This window comes from Penicillium riverlandense (genome assembly GCF_028828495.1).
Source record: "Penicillium riverlandense strain IBT 135883 chromosome Unknown utg000003l_segment0_segment0, whole genome shotgun sequence".
NCBI lineage: Eukaryota > Fungi > Ascomycota > Eurotiomycetes > Eurotiales > Aspergillaceae > Penicillium > Penicillium riverlandense.
The window spans coordinates 1,330,350-1,356,027 of NW_026643196.1; the positions used below are offsets into that span (position 1 = coordinate 1,330,350).

The 25,678-nt window shown below is 48.2% G+C and overlaps 11 protein-coding genes across 11 annotated transcripts; 6 read left to right on the forward strand and 5 right to left on the reverse strand.

Annotated features, from left to right (window-relative positions):
* Positions 1-1,310: 1,310 nt before the first annotated feature.
* N7474_004173 (uncharacterized protein) lies at positions 1,311-3,201 on the forward strand (the record flags this gene model as incomplete). The annotated part of the gene is made up of 2 exons (XM_057195588.1): positions 1,311-2,088; positions 2,147-3,201. 2 exons carry the CDS (start codon positions 1,311-1,313, stop codon positions 3,199-3,201), a joined length of 1,833 nt encoding a protein of 610 aa, XP_057052984.1.
* Positions 3,202-4,707: 1,506 nt separating this feature from the next.
* On the forward strand, positions 4,708-6,318 carry N7474_004174 (Sds3 domain-containing protein; the record flags this gene model as incomplete). Its single annotated transcript, XM_057195589.1, has 3 exons — positions 4,708-5,142; positions 5,204-6,076; positions 6,148-6,318. The coding sequence occupies 3 exons, from the start codon at positions 4,708-4,710 to the stop codon at positions 6,316-6,318; spliced, it is 1,479 nt and encodes a 492-aa protein (XP_057052985.1).
* Positions 6,319-6,880: 562 nt separating this feature from the next.
* On the forward strand, positions 6,881-7,780 carry N7474_004175 (putative methyltransferase; the record flags this gene model as incomplete). The annotated part of the gene is made up of 1 exon (XM_057195590.1): positions 6,881-7,780. The coding sequence occupies one exon, from the start codon at positions 6,881-6,883 to the stop codon at positions 7,778-7,780; it is 900 nt and encodes a 299-aa protein (XP_057052986.1).
* A 487-nt stretch (positions 7,781-8,267) lies between these two features.
* N7474_004176 (uncharacterized protein) lies at positions 8,268-10,177 on the forward strand (the record flags this gene model as incomplete). Its single annotated transcript, XM_057195591.1, has 5 exons — positions 8,268-9,227; positions 9,296-9,453; positions 9,507-9,593; positions 9,651-9,791; positions 9,841-10,177. The coding sequence occupies 5 exons, from the start codon at positions 8,268-8,270 to the stop codon at positions 10,175-10,177; spliced, it is 1,683 nt and encodes a 560-aa protein (XP_057052987.1).
* A 400-nt stretch (positions 10,178-10,577) lies between these two features.
* Positions 10,578-12,332, reverse strand: N7474_004177 (cytochrome P450; the record flags this gene model as incomplete). The annotated part of the gene is made up of 4 exons (XM_057195592.1): positions 10,578-11,465; positions 11,535-11,637; positions 11,706-11,968; positions 12,024-12,332. The coding sequence occupies 4 exons, from the start codon at positions 12,330-12,332 to the stop codon at positions 10,578-10,580; spliced, it is 1,563 nt and encodes a 520-aa protein (XP_057052988.1).
* Positions 12,333-13,139: 807 nt separating this feature from the next.
* Positions 13,140-15,124, reverse strand: N7474_004178 (flavin-containing monooxygenase; the record flags this gene model as incomplete). Its single annotated transcript, XM_057195593.1, has 3 exons — positions 13,140-13,218; positions 13,282-14,732; positions 14,810-15,124. 3 exons carry the CDS (start codon positions 15,122-15,124, stop codon positions 13,140-13,142), a joined length of 1,845 nt encoding a protein of 614 aa, XP_057052989.1.
* A 608-nt stretch (positions 15,125-15,732) lies between these two features.
* N7474_004179 (SDR family NAD(P)-dependent oxidoreductase) lies at positions 15,733-16,614 on the forward strand (the record flags this gene model as incomplete). Its single annotated transcript, XM_057195594.1, has 3 exons — positions 15,733-16,301; positions 16,362-16,524; positions 16,585-16,614. The coding sequence occupies 3 exons, from the start codon at positions 15,733-15,735 to the stop codon at positions 16,612-16,614; spliced, it is 762 nt and encodes a 253-aa protein (XP_057052990.1).
* A 467-nt stretch (positions 16,615-17,081) lies between these two features.
* Positions 17,082-18,147, reverse strand: N7474_004180 (alpha/beta hydrolase; the record flags this gene model as incomplete). The annotated part of the gene is made up of 2 exons (XM_057195595.1): positions 17,082-17,788; positions 17,853-18,147. 2 exons carry the CDS (start codon positions 18,145-18,147, stop codon positions 17,082-17,084), a joined length of 1,002 nt encoding a protein of 333 aa, XP_057052991.1.
* Positions 18,148-18,718: 571 nt separating this feature from the next.
* On the forward strand, positions 18,719-20,400 carry N7474_004181 (Quinate permease; the record flags this gene model as incomplete). The annotated part of the gene is made up of 3 exons (XM_057195596.1): positions 18,719-19,104; positions 19,176-19,672; positions 19,739-20,400. The coding sequence occupies 3 exons, from the start codon at positions 18,719-18,721 to the stop codon at positions 20,398-20,400; spliced, it is 1,545 nt and encodes a 514-aa protein (XP_057052992.1).
* Positions 20,401-20,866: 466 nt separating this feature from the next.
* N7474_004182 (flavin-containing monooxygenase) lies at positions 20,867-23,033 on the reverse strand (the record flags this gene model as incomplete). The annotated part of the gene is made up of 5 exons (XM_057195597.1): positions 20,867-20,933; positions 20,981-21,673; positions 21,725-22,488; positions 22,544-22,571; positions 22,735-23,033. The coding sequence occupies 5 exons, from the start codon at positions 23,031-23,033 to the stop codon at positions 20,867-20,869; spliced, it is 1,851 nt and encodes a 616-aa protein (XP_057052993.1).
* Positions 23,034-24,117: 1,084 nt separating this feature from the next.
* On the reverse strand, positions 24,118-25,506 carry N7474_004183 (fungal specific transcription factor domain-containing protein; the record flags this gene model as incomplete). The annotated part of the gene is made up of 1 exon (XM_057195598.1): positions 24,118-25,506. The coding sequence occupies one exon, from the start codon at positions 25,504-25,506 to the stop codon at positions 24,118-24,120; it is 1,389 nt and encodes a 462-aa protein (XP_057052994.1).
* Positions 25,507-25,678: the final 172 nt, after the last annotated feature.

Sequence of the window (25,678 nt, forward strand, 5' to 3'; positions counted from 1 at the left end):
TTCCATATTTGCTCTCAATATTAATTAAAAGCCCCAAAAATTCCAAGAGTTATTATACAATATATTAGCGAATGTGGCATTGTGCGTAGAGCATCCGGAACTCGCCTCGTGGCGACACGCCGTTTCTACCTGAGACGCGCGGTGGGGCCAACCAAGATGGCCTGGAGGCAGAACCAGATCGGAACCACCGTTGGAAATTGGAGGGTGGCCCAACGCCTTTTTCTTTTCCTGGTCGTCCGTTACTCTACCAGAAGATCCCCGCGTGGGCTGACGGAAGCACCAATGGCGGGAAGAACCTGACAGGCAGTAGGCTAGGGCTGATCGGGCTGGCCCCGTCCATTTCTGGCAGACCTTGCAGGCTTGGCCGGGGAGAGTAATTAAGATGGCCTCCGTCAGCAGGTGTGTTAGGTATCGTCATGGCTTGCCCCTCTCCCCACGGTGGCGGCGAGGATGATGAGTCGATGAAAATCCAGTACGTATTCCCTCCGCGGGCGGGGGCACCGGAAGCGGACAGGTACAGGGTACTTGGGATATGGTGATGGCTGCCAGTGTGAGCGATGTACCCGGTACGGTGGCCAGCCCTAATTCTGAAATCCAATCTACGAGTGATCCACAGTGGAAAGAAATAGAAAGAAAGCAAGACTCAGATTGATCGTGAATCCAAGTTTGGTGGCCTCAGGTAAATCACCCGATTCATCAACTCGATGCACGGGCGAGACTGAAATGATCGCCCCAGCGTGGGTCTGGCCGGCCAACGGGCGCTTCTAGACGAGCACATTTTTAGCCTCGCAACAACACAACACCCCAGAGACCAGAGGATGGGCCGCGAGAAGAGGGGAAGAATACCAATCAGAGTGATCACAATTATCACCCAGAATCCGAATTCTTCGATCGCACAATCCACCCCATCACCGTAGTTAATGTAAATGATGGATGACTCCATGACCCTCGCTACTCGGTCTAGAACGCCGGCCGCCCGCTGGGTCTGGATCCAGCTGGTACTGGGTACCTCGCCCCTCGCAGGCGCTCCCATACCAACGTCAAGTACCCAGTACTCGCCCTGCACCCTCCTCCCATCCGTCAATTTCCAGTCTTGCTTTTCCCTTCTTTTCTTCCAGGCATCATCCCGGTTTCTTCTCCTTCCTTTTTCCCTGCTTCTTTCTCTCCCCTCCGTCTCCCTCAACTCACCCTCCTTGCCTCGAAATCTTCCTCGGTCGCCAGCTCTCGACTAGACTATACACCCAGCTTCGACCAACTCCCTCGAATCCACTTGATCGCTCAGCCGCCAGTCGCTACCGGCCGCCGGTCTTATGTCCTCTGTCATTCCCCTCCATCCACCCGACCAGCGAGACTGGATGAATCCATCGCAGTGCAATGGACCGTATTGGCCTGTTGCTCCCCTCTCAGACGACCCGGTCATGACCACCCCATCGCCCACAGCCGAGAACCTCAACCCCAGCTTCTCACAACCCAATTTCAATAATATCCAGGGCGCCAGTCCCAACAAGCTGCGCCGGCGGGCCTCGCAAGGATCATTTCGAACAAAACCTTCACCCGTCTCCCGCTTCCTCTCCAAAGGCAGCGTTGCCGTACACTTCCCTTCCTGGGAGCAGCACCGTGCAGGCTCTCCGGGTTCGCCGTTCCGGCCTGAATCGCGAACTCGCTCTTCTGATTCCCGCCTTCGTCTGTCCACCACCGTCTCTCGCGGGCCGAGAACGTTGTCTGGATTCACTTCCAGACCCTCATCGGTCCAGTCGGACTATTCGGTCCAGTCGGACTATCCCTCTACACTACCCCTTACACCACCGGACGACGACGCCCCCGTGGCGTGGAATCCGCAGTCGAAGATTTTGCTGTTCGATACACATACGGAACCGGGTACCATGCCCATGGTCGATGAAGACCCGAGTGTAGGGACCTCTCCTGCAGTCGGGGCCTCTGATGGTCTCAGCAGCAGCCCATCGGAGCAGCTCTCTCACGGCTCCTCCAGCTCTGGAGGTAGCTCTGGAGGCAGCCCGGGCCCGCATGATGCAATGGATTGTCAACAGGACGTGGGGTCGTGGCTGGATCACGGCGTCAATGTTACTGGTGAGTTTCTTATCATGTGAAACATGCACTAGCGAGATTCTAACCACCTCTATTTTAGTATCATCACTGGGTATCTCCAACCCTCGGGGCGAGGCTGTGAAGGTCGTTTCACAGACACTTCCGTATCCGCGGACATCGGACCAGTCCGTTTCCCTGCCAAAGAATGACAGTCTTTTCTGCTCCATCGTCCAGTCCGTGCACAACCACCTTCAACCGGGCCACTCACCTTATATCAACGTCACCCACGCCGTCCCCGAACAATTCAGCCTTTCCAATCTACCACATTCCCCACCTAGCACCCCACGCTCTTCTGCTTCTCCCGACGATTACTTCAATGCCACAGTGTTCTCTAGTGCAGCGGTAGTAGCGGCCTATCATGATTCCCGAGGGCCGCTGCAACGGCAGCTCTCGCACGCTCCCATGCCGATTGTACCTCCTCACAGTGTTCACATCTCGGTGTTGGAGAGATACCTCCCTCCGCCATCGGCGCAGGAGTACCGAGATCTTTTCTGCCCAACCCGCCCATCTTTCCTCGTGGACCGACTCAGCGAGCTGTCGCCGAACGGCGGCTCGTTGCTCTTCGTCTATCCAACAAAGAAAGGTGCATCTACTTTCAAATCGCAATACCTCGGACCCATCCTCGATCCGCTCCTCCGCCAGCTGGTAGTGGTAAACGAGCTATCAGCCGACGTGGGCCGCTACCTGGGCAAGCTCTCAACCGTATCCCAGATGGACGATTTCGCCACGATGAAAGCGAACATCGTCGCACTATGCGAATCCCTGAGCTCGCCCTCGTCGCAGTTCCAAGTGGCCGATGCAGGCCGCGGCAGCGCCGAGCTCGACCGCAGCCTCTGGGCAGAGTGGTTCATCCACCAGGAAAAAGCCCGCATGAAAGAGGTGCTCAGCCTGTACTGGCAGAACGGCCGCAAACTCCCAATGAGCAAGGCCATGACCGCCGGCGGGTCCGGCGGCCACATGACCGATCAACAGGTCACGTCATCTATGCTCCTCAGCGAGATCTTCGACGGCATCCGACGAAGACCCTATGGCGAGGACAACGAGCCTCGCGATGGAGTTGAGTTGGGTGTCTTTATCATCCGTCGAACCCATTAAGAGCAAAAACCCCTGGCTCTTTTCCACTTATTCACTTCGTCTACCCCCTCCCTTTCACAACTATATCGGTTTTTAGTCTACCAGCCCCCTGCTGCAAAAAGATGGCATGGGACGCACGCACAGTGTCCCCGGTGTTGAATTTTGATTTTTTTTTGGGTGGCTATATTATGTTGCTCTTCTGTTTTTTCTCCTCGGTTCTTAGCTTTTCTCGGGTCCGTTGGAAGAAAGGAGTATGAATACCCACGATCGTGGTGATGATTTGGCAGTGATTGATGGATCTCTCTGTCTTGATGATTGTTAGAAATATATGCACGAATCATGTATAAAGATCTTTCTATGGCTTCTATAATACAGTATTGTGCAAATATAAGTTCGGATAGCTCCGAACTTCTGGGGATTTACCATACAAAACGTTAGGGAGATCGAGCTGGGCGCTAAATAGCGCTGAAGGATCGCCACCCAGTTCATCAAATTTGCATAAATTTGGCAAAATGTTTCGTTACCATTACCGCTGTGTCAATTGGCTGGCGAGGGATCGACAATTCTCATATGCCCTGGCTTGTGATGTGCGCTGTTTGCATGCAGTGGCTGGCCCAGTTCATGATTGTTTACTCGCTGCCCTACATGGTGGCCTCTATCAAGTTCGGTACATTCTATTTCTTCGGAGGATGTACCCTAGTTGTCTTGGTATTTGCTCTTCCAGGATTGACTCCGAAGCTGCTTCAGCGTCTCAAACTGTATGAAACAATATGAGTGCTTCAAATGCGAGCTTGTCCTCAGCAGAGGCTGATCTCTATCAGACAAGAGATTCTCAATGCGAGAACGTTATGGAGAGCTCTACCAGCGACAATGTGGAAGGGTATTTTGTCCCGGTAACATTGCCTGTTGAATGTTTGGATGATCCTCATGCTATCTACTCATTCTTCCATGATCAAGGCTTCGCATTGACCGGAGAGAATCAGGCGGATTTTGAGGATCTACAGTGTTGTTTTTTTTTATGGCAAGAGTAATTTAATATATGTACTCGCAACTTGAGATTCTACCGCTAATCCAAAAGTTTTTGTAATTGAAGATCACCTGAGCAGTGCTCGTCAAAGGCCACTTTAGGCATCGAGACGCGGCTATATATATTTAGAACGCCGGTCGATTGCGTGGCAAAGCATTATCGAGACCAAAGATTCATTCTAAGAGCGTCAGTAGACTGTCAAAAGGTCTTCCTATCGTCATTGGTATTCTATTTCTCTTGAACATTAGTTAGTTATTGTCTCAGCTTAATACTACCCAACTGGTGATCGCCCTATACCTCGGAGAAACATGTACCCGAGTCTAAACCGTTTCTGGCACCCGCTGCTTTTCGCCGTGTCGATTCCGCCTCAATCAACTCTTGCTCTTGCCTGTCCCTGACTGTCACCTCGATGTGTTAGTACAAGAGTGAGCTTCCTCTCAATCTTGGCTAACTCACATCCACCCTACACCGCTCTGCACACCTCAATCTTCCAATCCCCCATGGCATACTCACCCGGCCCCCCATCCCCAGGTGGAGGGCCTTCCTACCATGGCGGCCTATACTCGCGAGGCCGCTCCCCAAGTCCCACTGGAGGAGCCTCGGGCCCTCAATCAAAACGCGACAAGCGACGCACAGCACTCCAGGAACGTCTGCAAGACCTGACAGCCTCGTTTAGCCAAAACCGCGACACGCAATTCCGCCAGCAGCTCCATGCTCTGCAGTGCGACATGACACTCATCAACAATGCAGACCCTTACCAGACGGGCCCCCTGCCGGACTCGGCGGATGATATCGCGCAGTTGATTGAGGAGACGGTTGGTGGCGGCAAGTTCGCTAAGGAGATGGCTAGTCTGTCCGGGACGTGGTACTCCAAATTCGTGCAGGAGGTGAATCGCGTCAAGGAGGCAAAGGATTCGGAATTGACAGACGCTATGGTATGTTTTTTGATCATGGTTGTGGAAATCGCTCGCTGACAATTCTCTCTGCGTCTTTTAGAACCGCTACCAAAATTATCTCGACCGATACCGCCATGAATACGACTTCCGCGTGCATTTTGCCAAAGATGAATTCAACCAGCTTTCCTCGACTCTGCGCGAACGACTGATGCAGAACATATCGGGCAAACGGGCTCGTTTGATGCGCGAAAAGGAGCAACTCGATATCGCCGATTCCAATGCGCTGCTGCTGCACCCGAACCAGTTCAGCATCACCAACCCGGCCAGTCCTGGTGGAATCCACAGCAACCGCAAGACGCGACATACAAGGCACCGCGTTGAACTGGACGAGCTGGGCAATGGCATCTCGGAGCTGAACAAGCGGAAGCGCAAGGCGCCTGAAGAAGAGACTGGGTCGCCCGCGCGGGACGCGGGCGGAGCCACACCAGCAGAGCGCTCCAGGACCGATATTTCGCAGCAACAGACGGCACCGGCCTACAGCATGAACTCGCTCTTCACGGACAAGGAACTCAGCGCGCACGCCAACCAGGCCCATGTCGCGACGGTCCACTTCTTCTCTACATCCAAGCGCGGAGAGCACGGGTCAGGTGCCGCTACCAACGGCAACAATACCGATGCCGAGGAGACCTCTGGCGCGGGTGATGGGACCGGCCACGAAGATAACGGCACTCCGAGTGCGACGGATATGATTCGCACGGCGAGTCACAACTTCCATGCCACCCGGTCTACCCGTGGAACCGCTGCCCACAGCGCCCTCAGCGCCCTGGCCGAGCTGGCAGACAAGCCCGCTACCCGGCCCAGCCTGCCGTACCAGATGCTGTCCAACTACCAGGCCCGGCCAACCGGCAATGCCCCACCGCTGACTTCGCTGATGACCGAGGAGGTGGACGACGACTGCTCGCGCATGGACCGGGTGCACACCAAACCCGCCGGCTGGATCGATTCGAGCCTGCTCGAGCTGGTCGTTGCCCCCCGCCTTCGCAGCCTCCCAATGGCAATGCACCGAGCTCCAACCGCTTCAATATGCTGCACCCGGACTTTGGCCCCACCATGGGTGTCCAGTTGTATCCCTCGCGGGGCACTCAGAGCCTCGAGATGTTCCCGTCGGTGGCAATGGAGCGCGAGCGCAGCAGCAAACGGACCAAGAATCACTAGAGCCCTACATCTTTCTGTTTATTTTGCATACATGTATGTATGTTAGGTGTGGGCGCTGACTTGCTACTGTGATTACTTCTACTCGGAATATGGTTTTTGTTTTTCTCGGGGAGGCAGGCGTTTGGAGGATAGGCGGAATTGGTTGTTTATTCCCTCGCCCACCGTGGATGTGTTTCTGCTGGGCTGTAATTAGCCGGTGCCACTATTTCTTGTCATTCGAGCATGTTCTGATTACTTTTGCATTATCCATTTGCCCAATTGTAAAACAATCCGAGGAATAGGAAGTTACTATACGATGACGCCACCGATGCTTGGTAATCAGGTTTGCTGCATTGCCGTTGGACTGCAGAACTGTGAGCAAATGGTGTGATCGCCCCCTCGGCGTCTGAATGGATCAACCAGTCTTCGTCTCCTCACGGCAAGATGACAAATGCCGAATGATGCTATGCTGCTCACTAATTGCCCCGACAGACGGATTGTATGACTTGAGAGAGATATTTAAGCACGCGATCTTCTTCATATCTACAGACCAGCCTAAGCACATCACTCTATACTCTCCATCATGGCAACCACAGCTACTGCCACCACCACCACTACTTCCCTCTCCACAAGCTCACCTTCCCACATCCCGCGCGGACCAACATCCGCCACGATCACCTTCTACGGCCCTCCAGCAGACAATTCCGCGCCGTTCAACTACGTCGAAACACCTCCAGCGGGCCAGCCCCAACGCAACTACGCCGAAGTCGAGCACGAAGTTTCCATCAACGACATCCGCGGCTCAGAGACATCCTATAATCTCGACAAGGACTCCTTCGCAGCACTCCAGCACATCCCCAGCGCAGCAACATACTCCACCTTCGACTCGGACACCTCTGTCCGCGAAATCTACTACCCAGAAGTGGAGTCGCTCCTCAAATCCCACGTGCCCGGCGCCCACAAAGTCGTCATCTTCGATCATACCATCCGCCGCGCGAAATCCGGTGCTCCGCGCCAGCCTGTCACTCGCGCGCACGTCGACCAGACTCCCCGCGCGGCCGCTGACCGCGTCAAGCTGCATATTACCGACGAGGAAGAGGCCGCTGCCCTCCTAGCTGGCCGATACCGCATCATAAACGTCTGGCGCCCGCTCGACGAGCACGATCTCCCAGTGCAATCTGCTCCGCTGGCTTTTGCCTCCGCGGCATCTGTCGATGGGGATGACCTCGTTCCCATTCAGCATCGGTACCCGAACCGAACTGGCGAGACCATGGGCGTTAAGTATAATCCTGCCCAGAACTGGTTGTACTGGTCTGGTATGACGGGTGGTGAAAGGTTGCTGCTTAAATGCTCAGACTCGGCAGGTCTAAAGGATCCGAATATCGCGCAGTGGGTCCCGCATACTGCGTTCTGGGATCCGAAGACTCCTGAGGGGGCTAGGCCTAGGGAGAGTATTGAGGTTAGGGCTTTGGTCTTTGGATGATTATTTTATGACGTGGATTTTCACTTGCATTACGAGAGAATATGTGCTATGATACTAAGTTTTTCCTAATGATCAATGAATGATATTTGACTTCCGGTGCAGTTACTAAGTGTCTGGAGCACTTGAGCTAGAGAACTATACAAGGACAAGTATGCCCTGCGGAGGAACACAAAGATTAATGAGAAATGCCCACTTCAGGTTTCGGGGCCAATCAGGGTAGTTAGAGAGTGATGTGTAGTTAAAAGAGAAAAGAAATAGCCGAAGCTGAATGTTGCGGCCGGAATATAATGCTTGCAACAATAGACAATATTCCGAGTCCCACTCCACTCACTTATGGAATTTTTCGGTAATCGATGCGCATGGCCGGCGCCCAAATCAAATATCCTTGAGTCGCAATTCTACAGAAATTAATAAAAAGGTATACCTATGATGAAGCTTTCGATAAACCATCGATAACCATTTACGTTCTATCAAAACCAACAATAACATGTCGATCCACCGCTCAAAAACATGGACCAACATCCCGGACAGCATATCCATATCACAGTTGATGCAACACAATGTTGAGAACACGCCTCCCGATAAAGTCATCTACGAAGAGGCCCTTACGGGGAGAACCGCAACATACGGGTCATTTCATCGCCAGATTCGTCGAACCGCTTTTAGTCTACGCCACGATCTATCCATCCAACCAGGAGATATTGTGTCAATCTCTGGATCCAGCTCCATCGAGTATATTCTGACTGCTCATGCTGTCTGGTGGATCGGTGGAATTGTGAGCCCAATCAACAACAGTCTCCATCCAGATGAGTTATCTCGGGCTATCGATCTCGTCAAGCCGAGATGCCTAGTGATTGACAAGACTCTCTACGAAAAAATTCCTGTTATCATGAGGACCTCCAGCCACTGCCAATCCTCCAGCACATTCAAGGTATTCACGATGGGAGAACCAACCGGCGCGAAATGGCCACCCTTCCCAATCAACTACTCGCCCTCCATCGATGAAGAACCCGAGCTGCGGGATCCTATCCGACCCCAAACCTTCAATTCTAAGAAAGCCTGCGCAGCGATCCTACTTTCTAGTGGAACAACCGGCATGTCAAAAGCAGTCATGCTCTCGCACTACAACCTTATCGCTGCCTGCTTCCAGCTCCGAGAGGATAATCCGCAGAACTGGCGTGGAAGTCAAAGAGAGATATTTTTCCCGCCCTTATCACATGTCTATGCGCTATACGTCTGCTTCACCATGGGTCTTTGGCTGGGCGCATATGTCTGTCTGATGCCACGGTTCGACCTGGAGCTCTACTGTCGTCTGCTCAACGACAGGAAAGCCACGCTCGCGAGAGTAGTGCCTTCCATTGCGAGGATGTTGGCTGAGGACCCTGTTGTGCGTCGGTATAAGTATCAATCCTTGGAGTATTTTAGTTGCTCTGCTGCGCCGTTACATGTACGTGAAAATGCCCATTTGATTGGCATCATCCAACCAAGTCAACTAACTCGGTTCGTCTATTTTAGGAAGAAACGGCGACAAAACTTAGCAAGGTTTTTCCAGGGGTTGTCTTGTGTCAGAGTAAGTTGGAAGACCTTGGGATTGTAATGGGCACTTGGATACTAATGAGGTATTCGCAGCGTACGGATGTACTGAGCTATCTGGACCATGTGTCCAAAGTGGAGTACGTGACAGAGGGCTTCCACTCTCTGCCTCTGGCACTGTAATTGCAAACAGCGAGATCCGATTCTTGGATCTTGATGGTAAAGACGTCGGGGCACGTGGGCCTGGTGAAATTGCCTGCAGAGCACCAAATGTTATGATGTGAGTTCGATCTACACCACAATAAAGGACTAGTTACAATTCTGACCGTTTGAACAGGGGCTACAAAGACAATCCAGAAGAGACAGCAAATGCCATGTTCGAAGATGGATGGCTCCGCACCGGAGACTTGGGATACATGGACGAGAAGGGATACCTGTACATCTATGATCGTTTGAAAGAAATGGTCAAGTATAAGGGGTAAGCTGCTCAGATACACTGACTTCCAAACATTCTAACAATGACACAGATTTCAGGTTTCGCCATCTGAGTTGGAGAACGTAATAATTCAGCATCCATTGGTACACGAGGCTGCTGTAATCGGCGCCTGGAGCTCCAAGGAAGATACGGAGATTCCTCGAGCGTTTGTGGTATTGAAGAATGCTCAAGGTAACGCTCAAGAGACTGCGAAGGATATCTCGGATTTTGTCTCAACCAAGGTTTCTAACTACAAGAGATTGAGAGGAGGTGTGGTTATAATTGATGCATTGCCAAGGAATCCTACCGGCAAGGTGCTCAAGAAGGTATTGAAAGAATATAGGGGCAAACCACATGATGAAGTCCAAAGGCCAGTTTCCAAGCTGTGAATGTGTAACCTAGACAGCATTATATATTTACAAAGTGCATTTGCTTCAGAATGGCTATGGTAATTGGGATTGAAACAGAACGTAAGATTGTTCGACGGGGTATTCTTGAGGATATGTCTATTTGAGAAAAGCGTGAACTAACATACAATTAGTCAGCAGAGGTAATTGAGTAAAGACAGCAGTATCTACGTAGATAATTCCATGTATAACAGCTCTAGATTGTCAATATTGCACAATTTCCATCTACCCTGAGCATGTAGGACTAATGCATGCGGACGGAGAAAAGTAACCGCTACCACGGAAAGATCTTTGGCACTGTCAATTGAATTTGCAAAGTAAATGCATGAGAATAAGTATCTCCCTAGCCATTTGTCTGGTTAAACTGCGATGGAACCTGTGGCTAATCCGTATCTTCCATAAACAGTGTTGGATCTCTCAATGTCAGTTTGGCGTCGAGTCCCTGTTGCAAAACCAGCCACCCCGGCAGCAGCTTATATCTCTTTGGATCTACTAGTGTAATTTCAAATCGCCTGAAAAACTCGGGCACGAATTTGCAAATTTCCAGCAAGGCGATATTCTTCCCCAGACAAACCCGCGGTCCCGCTCCGAAAGCGAAATTAGCGTTTTCCATCTTTCGGATATGCTCCTCGTCGGATTCCAACCACCTCTCAGGAACAAATTCGTCCACATTGTTTCCATACAGACCGCGATCTCTATGAACTGTCCACGCATTGCAGCCAACTACCGTCCCCTCGGGAAGGTACTGGCCACAGATGGTTAGACCACCTTTGGGGACATCACGGGGGATAATTTGCCCTAAGCCAGGGTGTACTCGGAGAGACTCTTTGACCACTGCTTGAAAATAGGACATTCCTTGGCTCTCAATCCAAGTTATTGGCTTGTCCATGTCTTTCTCGCTGGCAATTGAGACTTTTCGCGCCTGGAGGACTGAGCGAATTTCAGCCAACACCTTATCCAAGCATTGCGGGTGTGTCAAGGTCCTGTAGAGAATTTCTCTAAGGGCAATAGCGGTGGTATCGGAGCCTGCGCTGATATTGGTGTTTGTATATGTTGCTAATCGTTGATCAGTCATGAGCTCTGGATATTTCTCACGAGCTTTAACGAATTTTGTGAGGAAGTCGGGACGAGAATCATCATGACTCGACGCATGGCTACTGATTTGCCTTGCCGTAAACTTCATCAGTGGTCCTGTTGGGCGGATCTTTCGAAGGATATGCCCAAATCCCTTGAGTCTCACATATTCATCAAGAGTTGGCAATTGTCCCATCTGAACAGATATTCCAGTCAACCTTGAGCCTAAATATAGTATGTAGTAGATAGAAAGATGTAAACTTACTATGCCAATATAGTCCATGGCCTTACCAGTATGGTGCATCATATTCTCAAGGTCTTTTCCTTGTTCGAGAAAACCAAACCGTTTACTGAACGTGAGTTCGCCACTGTATCAGAGTCAGCATGATGTGTTTCCCAGAACTTTATGGAGCTCCTGTAGGGATAAATCACTTACATGATATCGAAGGCGTACATCTGCACCCACTGTGAGAGAGGACATTCAATCCCAGTCGCAGCGAATCGCTCCTTCATTTGTTGGAAGAAGCATAAAGAAGTTGAATCCACTAGTGGCTCAAATTCAATCAGAGTCCCGAGGGCATAAGCATTGGCAACAGCGCGTCGCAACGCGCTATGCTTCTTCTCGTCCCGCGTGGAGGATACATTATCTAGAATTGAGCCGTCGTTTGCTGTGACGTATTGGGAGATGTAGAGTCGACTCTGCGAAGCCGAATAGTCAGTCTAATTTGTCGCAGAACATCTGAAAAAAGATTACCTTTTGCAAAACCGGCTTCCATCCATATATTATCTTAAGCGCCTCAGGGTCCGACACGGAGACTGTGTTAGGGCCCAGACGGACTAATGAGGAATTATATTTGAGGTGTAAGTCGCGTTCCTTAAGACCTCGCCGCTGCACATAATGAACTAATAACCAAATATCACTGAGAGATGCGAGGAATGGCCCAGGAATGTGTGATAAGCCTTTTCCGAATCGGTTGTGGATGAGTTTTGCAACGATCAGGGTAAAACAGAGGTGGGCCCAGTACGCTTTGAAGAGAGAAACGGAGAGAAGTGCAAGCGACATGTCTTTGCAGCTGAAATCCGAGATTTTGGTCGAGTTATTCTTAGTATGTTTTGGAGTGATTCAAATAAAGTCGCGCTCCAAGATCCAGCATTGTATATTATACTTCAGATCGGCCGAAGCAAAAATTCCATGCCTGCCGAGATAACAAAAAGTATTAGCAGTTAAACTCGCTCGGAATCGGCTCTAGTAGACTTTGTTGCCACGCACGGGGTGACTATTGGGCATGCTCGGTCTCAACGTGTTCGGTCCTAACCCACTGCTGCAATTTTCCAACGAGGGTGTGAAAGATACCGGCTCATGTCAATGACAAAAGGTATAATTACACCCATTCCAAATTTATGCTAGGTTTATGCGCAGGGCCACTAACACGGACAATCGACTTCTCCCCCGCTCCTCTTGTCTCGGAAATAAAAGATTTCGGTATCACCAAAACTGAAACCGAAACCGCTGAGGGGAAGGGATCTATGGCGCCAGTATTGAATTCCAACCAAAGTTCTTAGTCCGTGCATTATTTTTGCAAGTTTGCCGTAGAGGTATCTTTGATACTTTTCAGGCTAAATTTTGTTTACATCTTCTTAGGGACGAAGCTGGGAAAGCTATTTTGGGGTAACCCGAAAGCCATGAGGCATAATGTATATCCTTTAGAATCAGACCTGAATCTGTTTCTGGGCTACCCACTAATATATTGATAATATACATATGCATATATCTGGAAAGAAAAAATAAAAAAATAAAAAAATAAAATTTGCATTCTAAAACTGTTCCTAGAACTGTCTACCAAAGTAGTGTCGTGATTGATCTGTCTCTTTACTCGGGGACAGCCTCCGACATGTCAGCCGCATTAACGAATCTCGAAAGGGACTTGCTGTCTTTATTAAGATACCAACTATCCAAAACAATGTTAGCCGTGTCTTGTGGACACGAATTATCGTAAAGGCAAGTCACTTACGTTGGATCCACTTGTTCAGCCTCTGATGAAAGCTCATGGGCCAAAAATCCATTGTTGAGCCAGGCAAAGTCAAGTTTTGGGTCAGAGCATCGGCTCTTCCAATCCATATCCTCGTACCTGTGGCGCCGAAGTAGCTCAAAATAATGCAGCCGTGATCCTGGATGGAATGCGTGCAACCCGCCATCTTTCTTCCCATTCTTGAACGAACTCTGGCAATCATCACCCCAAACGGTCTTCTCCAACCAAGTTAACATCTGGAACTGATATGAGGCAGCTTTTCCCTCTCGAAGTCGGAAAGAATGATAGTTTTCGGTCTGCAATTTCCTGATCAAGTCCGCAATGTAGAGTGTGATGCGCTCGATCGATGTGATCATGCTTCCATGTCCAACAGGACATCCAGGTCCCATGTACACAAAATAGTTCGGCATATCCTGTGCTAGAACAGATAGATAACAAGCGGGATTCTTTCTCCAGGACTCTTGGAGATTGACGCCATTTTCACCAATGATCGGCCACCGCGGTACAAAAGATAAATCAAATCCTGTGGCAGCAATTATGACATCAAAGTCACGCTCTTTACCATCTTTGGACTTTAATCCGGTCTTCGTGAATGAATCAATCTCTCCCCATACTACCTCGCAGTTGTCCTCACAAAGGGCATTGAGATAACCTGAACCTGGTGTTGGTCTGCGACATCCAAGTGCAAAAGAGGGAATGAGAATATCAGCCAGGGCGGGCTTTTTCTCGAGTTTTGCACGCATGTCTTTAGTCGTAAACTCCCTAGCCATCTGTTGGAATTGTGTACCTCGAACAAATAGAGGGAATCGAAAATTGAGTTCCTGCTCAATTTCCTTTCGGAGTTTCAAGTATTCTTCTGGCTTCTCGGCCCACTCCTTCTGCTGTTCATCATCGTATGTGAGATTGGGAACCCCTTGCCCAATAAAGCGGGAGCCCAAATTAGCAGTGACCCAGGTAGGCGATCGAATGTAAGCCGAAACGTGGCCAGCAACCTTTTGTACAGCTGCTGTGATCTGAATGCCACTACTTCCGTTGCCGATGATCGCGACCTTCTTACCTCGAAGATCCAGCTGAGGGTCATAGTTTGCGCTGTGAGCAAGAATACCTTGGTACTCCTCACGGCCGGGCAAGTCAGGCCACCTCCAATTGTTCATCAAGCCGCTGGCGTTGATAAAAACGTCACATTCCTCGACAATGTCCTCGCCGGCCTCTCCATCCCCCTTAGCCGATGCAACAGTACGGCGACCGTCAGTCTGTTTGCTGGTTACTAGCCATTTCTGTTTTCCTTCATCCCAACGCGCGCCAGTCACCTTCCGGCACGTTTGAATGTATTTTCTCAGTCCAAATCGATTGGCAACGTCCTCAAGGTATTGCAGAATTTCCGGTGCCGAGACATAGAAGGATGACCACTTCGGATTTGGTGCCCAGGTAAACTAAGGCAATCCCCAACTGCATTAGTCCCCAAATAAAATAAACAATACCAAACATGATAGATATACGCCAGGCTTACCAGATAGTTATGAGATGGAATATCGCATGCGCACCCTGGGTATCGGTTTTCAAACCAAGTTCCTCCTAGTCCTGCATTCTTCTCGAGAATTTGGAGGTCCACATTTTGAAGCTGCCCACTTTCGACCACGTGTGCCAGCGACAATCCGCTGACACCAGCACCAACGGCAATAACTTTCAAGCGCCTTGGAGTGTCAAATGGAAGCTTAGATTGCTCATACGCGATTGGATATTTGCCTCTGTATGCCTCGGTAGCGTCGATGGGCTTCACGGAAGCGGCATCTCCCCCGCCATTGGTAACGTCGATAGCCGGCATTATTGAAGATATGGTCAACAAGTCAAAACGTGAGTATAATTAAGAAAAGTTTTAAAACTTCTATTTGGTCGTGATGCTTTAGTCTGGAACTTGGTCCACTAGATATATGCCTTATGAGGGAGTCATACATCTCAGCGGAGGTCGGTTGCCACACGAATAAAACCGAACCGGAGTCTATACTCTACGATAAATTGCACTGCAATGCTCAATATGTCCGTAAGTAATTCGGAGAGTTATCTGTCTCTGGAATTGTTTTCGGTTTCACTTACCGTAGTACACAGTATGCCGCGGAACGGCGATGCTCTACGAATTGTTCCGAGCTTCGGAACAGAATACTATACACTTCACTAAGGTGGATTCAAGTCCTAGGAAAGGTTTAGTTCTTTCTCTGGTCGCCAACAGTTGATCAAAATAGCAGGGTCAGGTAGTCTCCCGCTCGGAATCAAGAGAAGCGATCTTAGGCTGTTTTCTTCTTCAGGACGCACTGTACCACATATAAATGTTGGTAGTCTCTCTGACCTCACTAGTAAAACACTTGGTAGTATACCACCTCTATATTTCTAAGTTTTTTTTTAATTCCATTTCATCCTCATCCAATTAGGAACAAAATGTCCTACAGTGACCTCAAGGGCAAGACATTCGTCATCACCGGCGCCGCGTCCGGACAAGGGCGAGCAACGTCTCTTATGCTCGCCAAACAGGGAGCGAGTCTTGGTTTACTTGACCTTCACCATCCGCAATCTGTGCTCGACGAGATTAAAGAGATTGGTGGCGAGGCAATTGGATTTGAAGTCAATGTCGCTGACTCGGCCGGAGTAGAAGCTGCTGTAAAAGCAGTAAAAGAAAAGTTTGGGAAAATCGATGGAGCAGCCAATCTTGCTGGGTGGATTGGAACTCAGGGTTTCACCGGGAAGGCTTACGCCCTTGATACGATTACGGATCAAGATTGGGATGCCATGATGGCAACGAACTTGACAGGCATCAAGAACAGTCTCGCGTCAGAGCTACGATACCTCAGCAATAACGGGAGTATCGTAAATATTTCTAGCATTGCAGGACAGCGAGGGTCGCCATGGAACGCGCCATATGGAGCAGCTAAGTGGGCTGTGATCTCCTTGACCAAATCGGCCGCTCAGGAAGCAGGACCTAAGAACATTCGGGTGAATGCAGTGGCACCGTAAGTCTTTCCCATAGTGCTCGGTCGCCATTCATCTACATACTTACAAACTTCCGCCAGAGGTCTTGTTGATACTCCGCTTGCAAAGGCTCTTGGACCCGCTGAGATGGTCCAGGAAAGACTTGTTCCCAGGACCGCTTTGAAACGCGTGGCTCAGCCGGAGGAAATCGCCAGCTGTATTTTATTTTTGCTTAGTGACGTCTCTAGCTACGTTACTGCCAGTGTAAGAGGATACATTTTCTTATCTTTCTGCTCGTTCTTATGCTGACATACCCTTCCGTAGGTTATCAATGCAGATGCTGGTTTCCAGTGATTTGCGCTCAACGAACCCTCCGAATAGCTTTTCCCGAAGAACTCATATTTTCATGTACCTTGTGAATAGCTTAAATGTTTCTTGAATGGGAAAAGGAAAGATGAAATGAAGCGATTTCACAAAAAAAAAGCCTTCATTCCGAAGATGTATCTTTTCAAATACCGTTACCGTACCTACTAAAATTAAGGCTCTCAGCATCAGACTTGCATTTGCGTAGACTTATATATTCTTATCAAGATTTATGATAAATTCTGCAGACTAGTGACATGTAATCAAGTCACTATTAAGACAAGAGGAGAAAAAAGAAAAGGAACAATGCACCTTGATAGCCCCGTGTTTACTATAAAACTTTTATTTTCTTTTTTTTAAGAAAAAAAAAAGCGTAAATATAGAATTCTTGTTGCTAAGCTGACGTTTGACGCATGGCACGCTCGTCTCCAGGCAGAGTCTCGGAACCATCCTTTTTATTAGGATAGGTGCGTTTCCAAGAATTTGACGATATAATCCAAGCCCTCTGTTGTCGCATCTCCCATTCGAATTATTGTAAAAGCATGGCAAGCCCCGCTGATGATTTTCAAATCTGCAAAATTACCCGCTCTTTGCCATCTGGCAGCCATGAAGATACTGTCATCCACCAACGGCTCAATATCGCCACTGAGAAACAATGCCGGTGGCATTTCCTTCAGGTTTTCATATAAAGGTGAGACAAGCGGTTGTTTCCTATTCTCAATAGGCACATCTTCGAATGCAGCCTCAGCAAACCTCATCATCCCTTCTTTACTCAAGACGAGATTGCGCTTGTGTTCCAGAAGTGAGGGTGTATAGCTAAGATCATAAATACCATATCCCGCAACAATTGCCTTCAGAGAAGATTGGACATCGATGTCAAAGTCTCTGCGTAAAGCTAGTGCCGTTGATACTGCGAGCCAGCCTCCCGCAGATTCTCCGCCTAGGACTTTCAATGACGCGCCCAGAGCGTTTTCGCCTTTCCGGGACAAAGCGAATATTGCTGCATCTATGCAGTCATGTAGTTGTTGGGGAAATTTGTGCTCTGGAGCCAAACGGTACTCAACAGATACCATAGTAAGAGACAGACGATCGGCGAGAACAGTCAAATAAGGGTCATAAGATGCGTTGCTTCCAATAACAAAGCCGCCTTGAGCCCATTGTGGAACTGTAAGCATATTCACAGAAATATCATCGGGGAGAAATATCAACACATAGGGCTTTACACCTACCAGCGTGAAAGTGTAGCCAGACGCCCCTGCTTTGACTCTGGCTTGGATGAATGATCCGCAATTCAATCTCATGCCCATCTCTTGCAGAAGCATGAATAATCCTTGCATTGGGGTTCAGAACAGGAGCTGCGAATCCATTGTGACCTTCTCGGCGCATTTTTCGATATTCAGCCGGTGACTCGCATTCATGCCACTGGGGCTGACTTGCAAATTGGCATTCAAGTTGATTGAGGATCTCATATCTCTTTTCCAGAGCCTGGGCATCGACTGGAGCGGGAAGAACATCGAAGACCATGGTGTCGAGTTGGAGGTAATTTGCTCATCAAAAAGTACAGCAGGTATTAATAATCTCTTAAGGCGTTTGGGACCGAGACAGACTTTTATTTTGAGAAAAAATGTCCATCACTAATAAATGTAAAATATAACAAGCAAATCAAGGGATGCTACATTGGAGAATAAACAAGCCGTATCGCAAAATATTGCCGAAGGAACATAGAGCAAAGACAATTCATACATCGGAAACAATCTGACACTCGGCTTTTTTTTTTCCTGCGGGTTATATCGGCCACTCCCAATTTGGCTAATGATGATAATGTTCGATTTCCGATTCCGAGCCGGGCACAACCTCTCGGAGTCAGCACTAGTTACCCCCGGGCTAGTAAGATAGCGTTCATAAAGTCTAACCCCGCATTCTAAAAGTTAGATCTGGGGGAAGCTAGTGGCTGATATACCCCAAAGCCTGGGGAAATACTTAGTTGTGTGTAACAGACAACTATATAAGCTGTACTTTCCAGACTAATATAAATCCTTTAAATCGTCAATGTTACATTGCTCACTATTCAGTTCAACTTGAGTTCCATTATACTATGGACAGTGTTCATGGCACTCAGCCTCACGAGGCTCCACGGGTCAACCGATATGCCGTAGCGACAAGTGTGATGATTACAACGAGTTCATTTGCATATGGGTATGCTGGGGCAATTATCGCTACTACGCTTACCCAGCCACCTTTCGTTGAGACAATGGGTCTCAACACAGCATCCGGTTCCGATTCGTTAATTGGTGCCATCAATGGTCTTTACTATGCTGGGGGAGTTTTCGGTGCTTTCATAGCCGGCTGGATGTCCAATAGGTGGGGACGAAAAATCGCAACAACAGTGGGCAATATTTTCGTTCTCATTGCAGGTGCTATCATGACGGGATCTGTTAATCCAGCCATGTTCATCTGCTTTCGCTTCATCAGCGGCATTGGGTAAGTATTTTCTTGAGTTGAAAACAATTTTATGCCCATATACTGAACTCGAAGGTTTGGGTTCCGAAAAGTTCCTTTATGATTCTCTCGACTGTTCCTGTTTGGATAGCCGAACTCGCACCGCCCCAAATACGAGGTGTCATCGTGGATATTCACGCAGTCGCCATGCTGGCTGGGTATACTGTCGCGACGTATGCCGGTCTGGGCTTCTTCTTCGCCCCAGTCAGCGATAACTGGCGAGGGTCTATGGGCCTGTCCGTGGCATGGCCATTTTTGGTTCTCTGCGGAATATATTGGATTCCAGAATCTCCACGATTCCTCATTGCAAAAGGTCGCAAAAATGAGGCATGGGAAATTATACAAAAAACACATGCAGATTCAGTTCGAGATCCAACCGATGAATACGGCAAGCGAGAGTTCTACCAAATTCAAAAGCAAGTAGAAGTGGATATCACCCTCGAAAACACATACTGGGAAATTTTGAAGAGACCGAGTTTCAGACGTCGAGTTTGGATGACTGTTTTCTTAGAATTTGCCATTATGAGCTCCGGCATTCTGGTAATTCTTAGTAAGTGCATGCAGTTTTGTGCTTCCATTGCCACCTTAGCAATGGACTGACGTCTGTATATTTTAGATAATGGCTCGATTATTTGGCGACGTCTTGGTTTTGAGACCATGCAAATCCTCAATCTACAAGCTGGTTTCCAGATCTGCGGCTTAATTTTCAACTTGGTCGCCATGACTTTTGTGGACCGTGTGAAACGGAGTTGGCTCATTGCAATAGGTCTTATGGGATGTGCCCTGGTGATGATGCTAGAGACGATCCTCCAGTGTCTCTACCTAGACAGCTCCAGCAAGGCCGGTCTTGCGGCAGCCGCAGCCATGATATTCACCTTCCAGGTTGTTTACTCTCTTTTCCTGGACGGAGCTACCTTCTTCTACATTGCCGAAATTTGGCCCAGTCATTTAAGGCCACAGGGATTTGCAATTGGAATGGCCACTCTTTGCCTTTCCAATCTCATGTGGCTCCTTGCGGCTCCAACTGCCATGTCCAAAATTGCATGGCGGTATTATTTGTTTTTCATTTGTATTCCAGCGATTGGTGCAGCGGTGGTGTTCTTTTACTACCAAGACACGCTTGGAAAACCTTTGGAAGAAATTGCAGCCATGTTCGGTGATGATGACTTGGTGGCTATTTACCAACACGACCTAGATGCTGCCGATCTCGAATTGAACAATTTTGAACACGGGCATAACACCGAAGGCAAATCTGTCATAGTCGAGCAGCTTGAATAGCGCAATTTCTCTTTTTTTTATTGTTATTTTGCAACGCTTTGCCGAGTTTCACTACTCAGAGAGGCTGGTTATTGATGTTCTTATTTTCAGTGGCACGTGCTGTAGTCTTACTCTATATCTACGCTGTGAGATTTTGTATTTCAAGCTGCCAGTAATTATGTCGTTCGCTGCCTGCTGACCTTTTAGGTCCACTATATTTCGCTATATTTACTAATTTCAGAGGCCCTTTTAATTATACTTGTTGTCAAATTTTTTCCTTCCATTATAGAAACTGGAAACCGGAAACTTGCAGAATGGCAAGATCATATCTGTTTATAAACCCCGGTTATACTTATTAGGTAGTCCTACTGTACTTTGGAAAAAAACAATTTGGATTGTCCATGAATTTGACTGTACTCCACAATGGCCTTTATCCACGTCATTGGTATACCTGTTGACTGTTGCAGTGCCGACTGTGTAGCAATGGCTAACCAGTCTTTTTGATAATTTTATCAGGCTCAACATGACCAATGAACCAGCTGCTCGCCTCAATACTATTAGGCATGGTCTAAAGAAAGTTTGAGCACGGGGAACGACTTACGTTAAGTCATCATCGTGGTTGCTCCCTGATTCCTGGACAATGAACCCATTTGCAAGCCAAGCAAACGTCAAATCCTCATCTGGACATAAACTCTTCCATTCGAAGTCTTCCCAGCGAGGGTTGGCCAGAAGTTGGAAGTAGTGCAATCTTGAGCCAGGGTGAAGCGAGATTAACTTTCCATCAGCCTTCCCATTCTTGTAAGTCGATGCGCAGTGGGAACTCCAAGCCGTCTTTTCCAGCCACGCAAGAGCCTGCTTTTGGTATGCACGCGGAATGAATGACTTTGGCACCACAGAGCTATAATTCTCCGTTTGCAGCTTGCGAACAAATTTGCTAATATATTCAGTCACCCGTTCGAGCGAACTGACAACGCTTCCATGCCCGAGAGGGCTAGCTGGGCCTAGATAGACGAAGTAGTTGGGCATTTCAGCTGCAGTGACCGAGAGATAGCATTCCGGGTTTACATCCCACTTGTTTTGAAGGTTGACTCCATTGAGACCAATAACAGGAAAACGGGGGGAGAAGGACATGTTGAAACCAGTTGCGCATATGATTGTGTCGACGTCAATTTGTTTACCGGATTGGGACGTCAGGCCATATCTGTTGAAGGAGGCTACACCTCCCCAGATGACTTCCACCTTTGGAGAGCAGAGAGCCTCGAGGTATCCATTTCCTGGTGTTGTACGACGGCATCTGTTGTCCACCGTCAGGGATGATGTTCACATATTCCATTCAAGCACTCACCCAACCGCAAAGTCTGGAATCAATTTCTCCTGGATTTCCGGCTTGCCACAAAGCTTTTTCTCCATTTGTGAAATAGAATAATCCAAGGCCTGCTTCTGCTCCACTGAGTCTTTGAGATAGAGCCTAAACCGGGAATTGAGCTCAGATTCAACCTCCTTTCGATATGCGAGATATTCATCGGGGTGCGTCATCCAGTGCTCCTTTTGCTCTTCTGAAAAAAAGATATTCTCTCCATTAGGTCCAGCAAATTTCTGTGCAAAACTTGCTGTCACCCAGGTCGGACTGCGAATGAAGACGTAGATCTTATCCACCTCATCAAGAATTGCAGGTAAGATTTGCACCCCAGTGCTTCCATTCCCAATAAGAGCAACAGTTTTACCCTTAAGGTCGACATCATCATCTGGCCATGCTGCCGAGTGGATCATTTTACCTTCAAAGGTCTCCCTGCCAGGTATAGCAGGCCACTTCCAATCATTGAAGCATCCAGTTGCATTTATAAAAACATCGCATTCATCCATGAAAGGCTCACCGGCCTCGCCTTCCTTGCTAGCGCGATTACTTACCATGAGCTGCCTGCCGTCTGTCGCAACAATCTGAACTTGCCATTTCTGGCGTTCTTCGATCCATTTGGCACCGAGAACCTTGTGGGATACTTTGATATATTTGCGTAGGTGATGTTGATCTGCCACTGCTTCGATGTAGGTGCGAATATCTGATCCAGCCCCATAGTAGCTTGGGAAATGTGGATAGGGTGCCCAGGAATACTGTAAATAGTGGTCAGTGACGGATATTCTGAGAACTGGTCGAATATTTACTCACCTGGTAGTTGTGAACCGGGATATCACAACTGTTCAAACCATCGTTTATATCAGTAAACCATTATTATAGAACATCGTCGATTCGTAAAACTGATGGAACCTATCTTACGCGCATCTGGATTCGGTTCCTCAGGTTAGCGATTCGATGACTTTACGTAGAAAGCTTGCTGTGCCCGGGAAATAGCCACATACCCTGGATATCTATTCTCATACCACGTTCCCCCAACAGAGGCATTCTTCTCATAGACGGTCAAATTCACATTTGGAAGTTGACCTGTTTCAACCTCGCGTGCGAAAGCCAAACCACTGAAGCCAGCGCCAACAACTATCGCTTTGAGTGGCCTCGATGTCCCTAGAGGTAGTCGTGACAGCTCATAAGCAATTTCGTCAATTTCTTTGTATCCCTCTGTAGCTTCCCCACTTTTGGGAGGCTCCTGGGGGAGAATGCTTTGGTAGTTGCGCAGAGCTTCTTGTCTCGCTGGTGAAAACATTGCGGGTGGTGCCTTCAGATAGATTCTAAACAAGAGAGATCTGGGCTAAGTATAATGGCAATACTCTACCATCTTCATATATGTAGAATATTTCTCGGATTATGTGGTCTGATTCTGGTATGGAGCTTGTTCTCTCGGTATAATTCAATTCAAAAGTTGTAAATTAATTCATTACCGATTTCCAACACTCTCTGTAACGGAAATTGCTCAAATTACTACTGCTTACGGTATTAATCTAGCTTCGGGGGCTAACTCATTTCGGGATAGATATCGATGTTCGAAATTTTCCGCGGAACTGCCTGAATTCGCCGAACTTACTTTGTCCAAAAAACGACATTCGGTGGTTGACGCAAACTAAGATATATCGGCAACTTCATTTTAGCACATGATACGAATTGCGATAACTCACGCCACAGCTATCTCAGGGCATGAATTGAATGAAGAAATCAAGATATTCAAATTTCCTGAACATCCCTGAAGAGCAAGTCATTGTGAATAGATTATAACCTAGGGCGAAGGATACTCCGGTGGCAAGGAGCCGATTAAGGAATCCCAATCAAGCTCCAATGACATATTGAAAACGTTTTCAACTCCCTGAACGGTCCTACGGGGAGAAAGATCCCAGGAACGTTTTAAATCAGGCGTAATGTCTTGCCCTTGCCTCAATCCAGCCGGTTGCACTGGTATTTGCCACATCTTCTCTGCCATAGAATCTAGATGGTTTGCGCTGCCATCAGCATTTGCCAATTCTCCCTGTGATGAGATTTGGCAAAACTCGTCCAAATTCTCAGTGAAAAAGACGTCTCGCAGTGATTCATATGCTCGTGCTGCAGCACTAACACTCAATGATAAATCGCGGAGAAGTTTTCCCGTCGCTGTTTTAATGCCGTCGAGGAAGGATTGCGAGAAAACCGGCCATATCTGCCGACGCTCGGATTCTACCCAGTATAAACTTTCCACTAATGCAGACGTCAAAATATAACCAGATGGCTTATGGCATCCGAATGTTCCCGTGTACGCTTGTACTGCTTCCACTATTGCTCGGCAAAGTGTAACGCATGATTCGCGTCGCTGAATGTCATATTTAGTAGACGCCAGAGATTTGTGTCGTATGCTGAGCCGAAGGCATGAAAATCTCTGTAGCCGCGCCATTGATTAGAAAAATATCAAGAAAATCATTGGTCACCAATCTTACCAGAAACACAAGAAGCCTTCTCCGGATCTGCTTCTCGCTTTCGTTCTTACTCAGATAGTCATCGACTTCCTGCGACTTCCAATGGAGCCGCGAAGGCAGTCTGCGATAAGCCAGGATAATCTTAGTATCTGTCACTTCCATGTCCTCCCATGCATCTTCCTTGATAGAGGCCTTTGGAGAAAAGAAGTCGTCCCAAATACTGGCCCACAGCTGACCGAAAGAGATCATGCTTTGCAATAAATCATGGTGTGCTTGCGAACCAAGATCCTTTTCTGAATTCTGAAATTCCCGAACCCCGCATTCATTTTCTCTCACTGAGTATGTTATCCCAATCTTCTGTGTGACGCGTTTGTCAAGAAAATAGAGTGTCCACCAAAGTGACTGGCGGCAGGCGAGATCGTCGTCCTTATTCTCTGGCCACCGTCTTTGATTGTTTAGTTCAATACGAAGAGCAATATGGAATCCCTGCGAAACACTCTGTAGAGCCATGTGTAGGATCTCCATGGCCATGAAAGTCGCTGCGGCCAGAGTGTGGTAGATCAGCGTCTCTATGTCGTTATCGTGGAGGTTTCCCATGGACTGCATGAGCTTTAGACCTTCGCAATAGCTTTGAGATCCAGGTCTAGATTCCATGAGAGAGTGTGACTCAGTCACTGCCTCTGCATAAGCCATCATGTTGAACAGTATTGAAATGATCTTGCAATTGGCAGCATCAACGGGAACATTGTTGTTGGCATCATCGTAACCAATTGAGTTCAACGCAATAGAAAGTCTCTCTCGTACTTGCTCCTCGCGTAAGAATGGAAAGTAGCACGAGAACTCCTGAAAAAAACTATCCACCCGAAACCACAATGTAGACGTTTCCGGTAAGTGAACTAGAACGTGGTCCTGTTGAGTAGGCTGGTTGAACTTTACCGACTGCTGGTTGGTAACGAGCTTTTGTAGAGCGCCAATTTGGGAGCTAATGGCGAGACTGCTCGGCGATGAGGTTTGGGCAACAAAGGTGTCGGTATTTTCGAATATTTTGGAAGATAGAGTGGGTGTGTGCTGTTCATGGGAGAACACAGTACTGTTGTCCATGAATTTTTCAAAGTCGTTCATTAAATATGTATCCTCCAAAGGCGAGGAGGTTGCAGGCAATGAGGCTGACTGTGTGTCGGTCTCAGGTGAATTTTGTGTTTCTTGGATATCTGGCAAGTCCCCCTTTCCCAAGTTACGATTTTTGTACAGATCATCAACTTTATCCTGAAGTCTGGCAATCTGATCTTTCAAAGACATAGTGCGTCTCTTCTTCCTCGGTGGGTTATCTTCTGAATTCATTTCACTAAAGAATATAGCCTGTGAGTCACGAATAATTGCAAAGCTCTTGGGTGTGATAGGTGCGATATTTTGACATACTTCGTCCCAGACTCTTGAGGTCGCTTCTTTGGTTTTCGTCCACGTTGGTTCG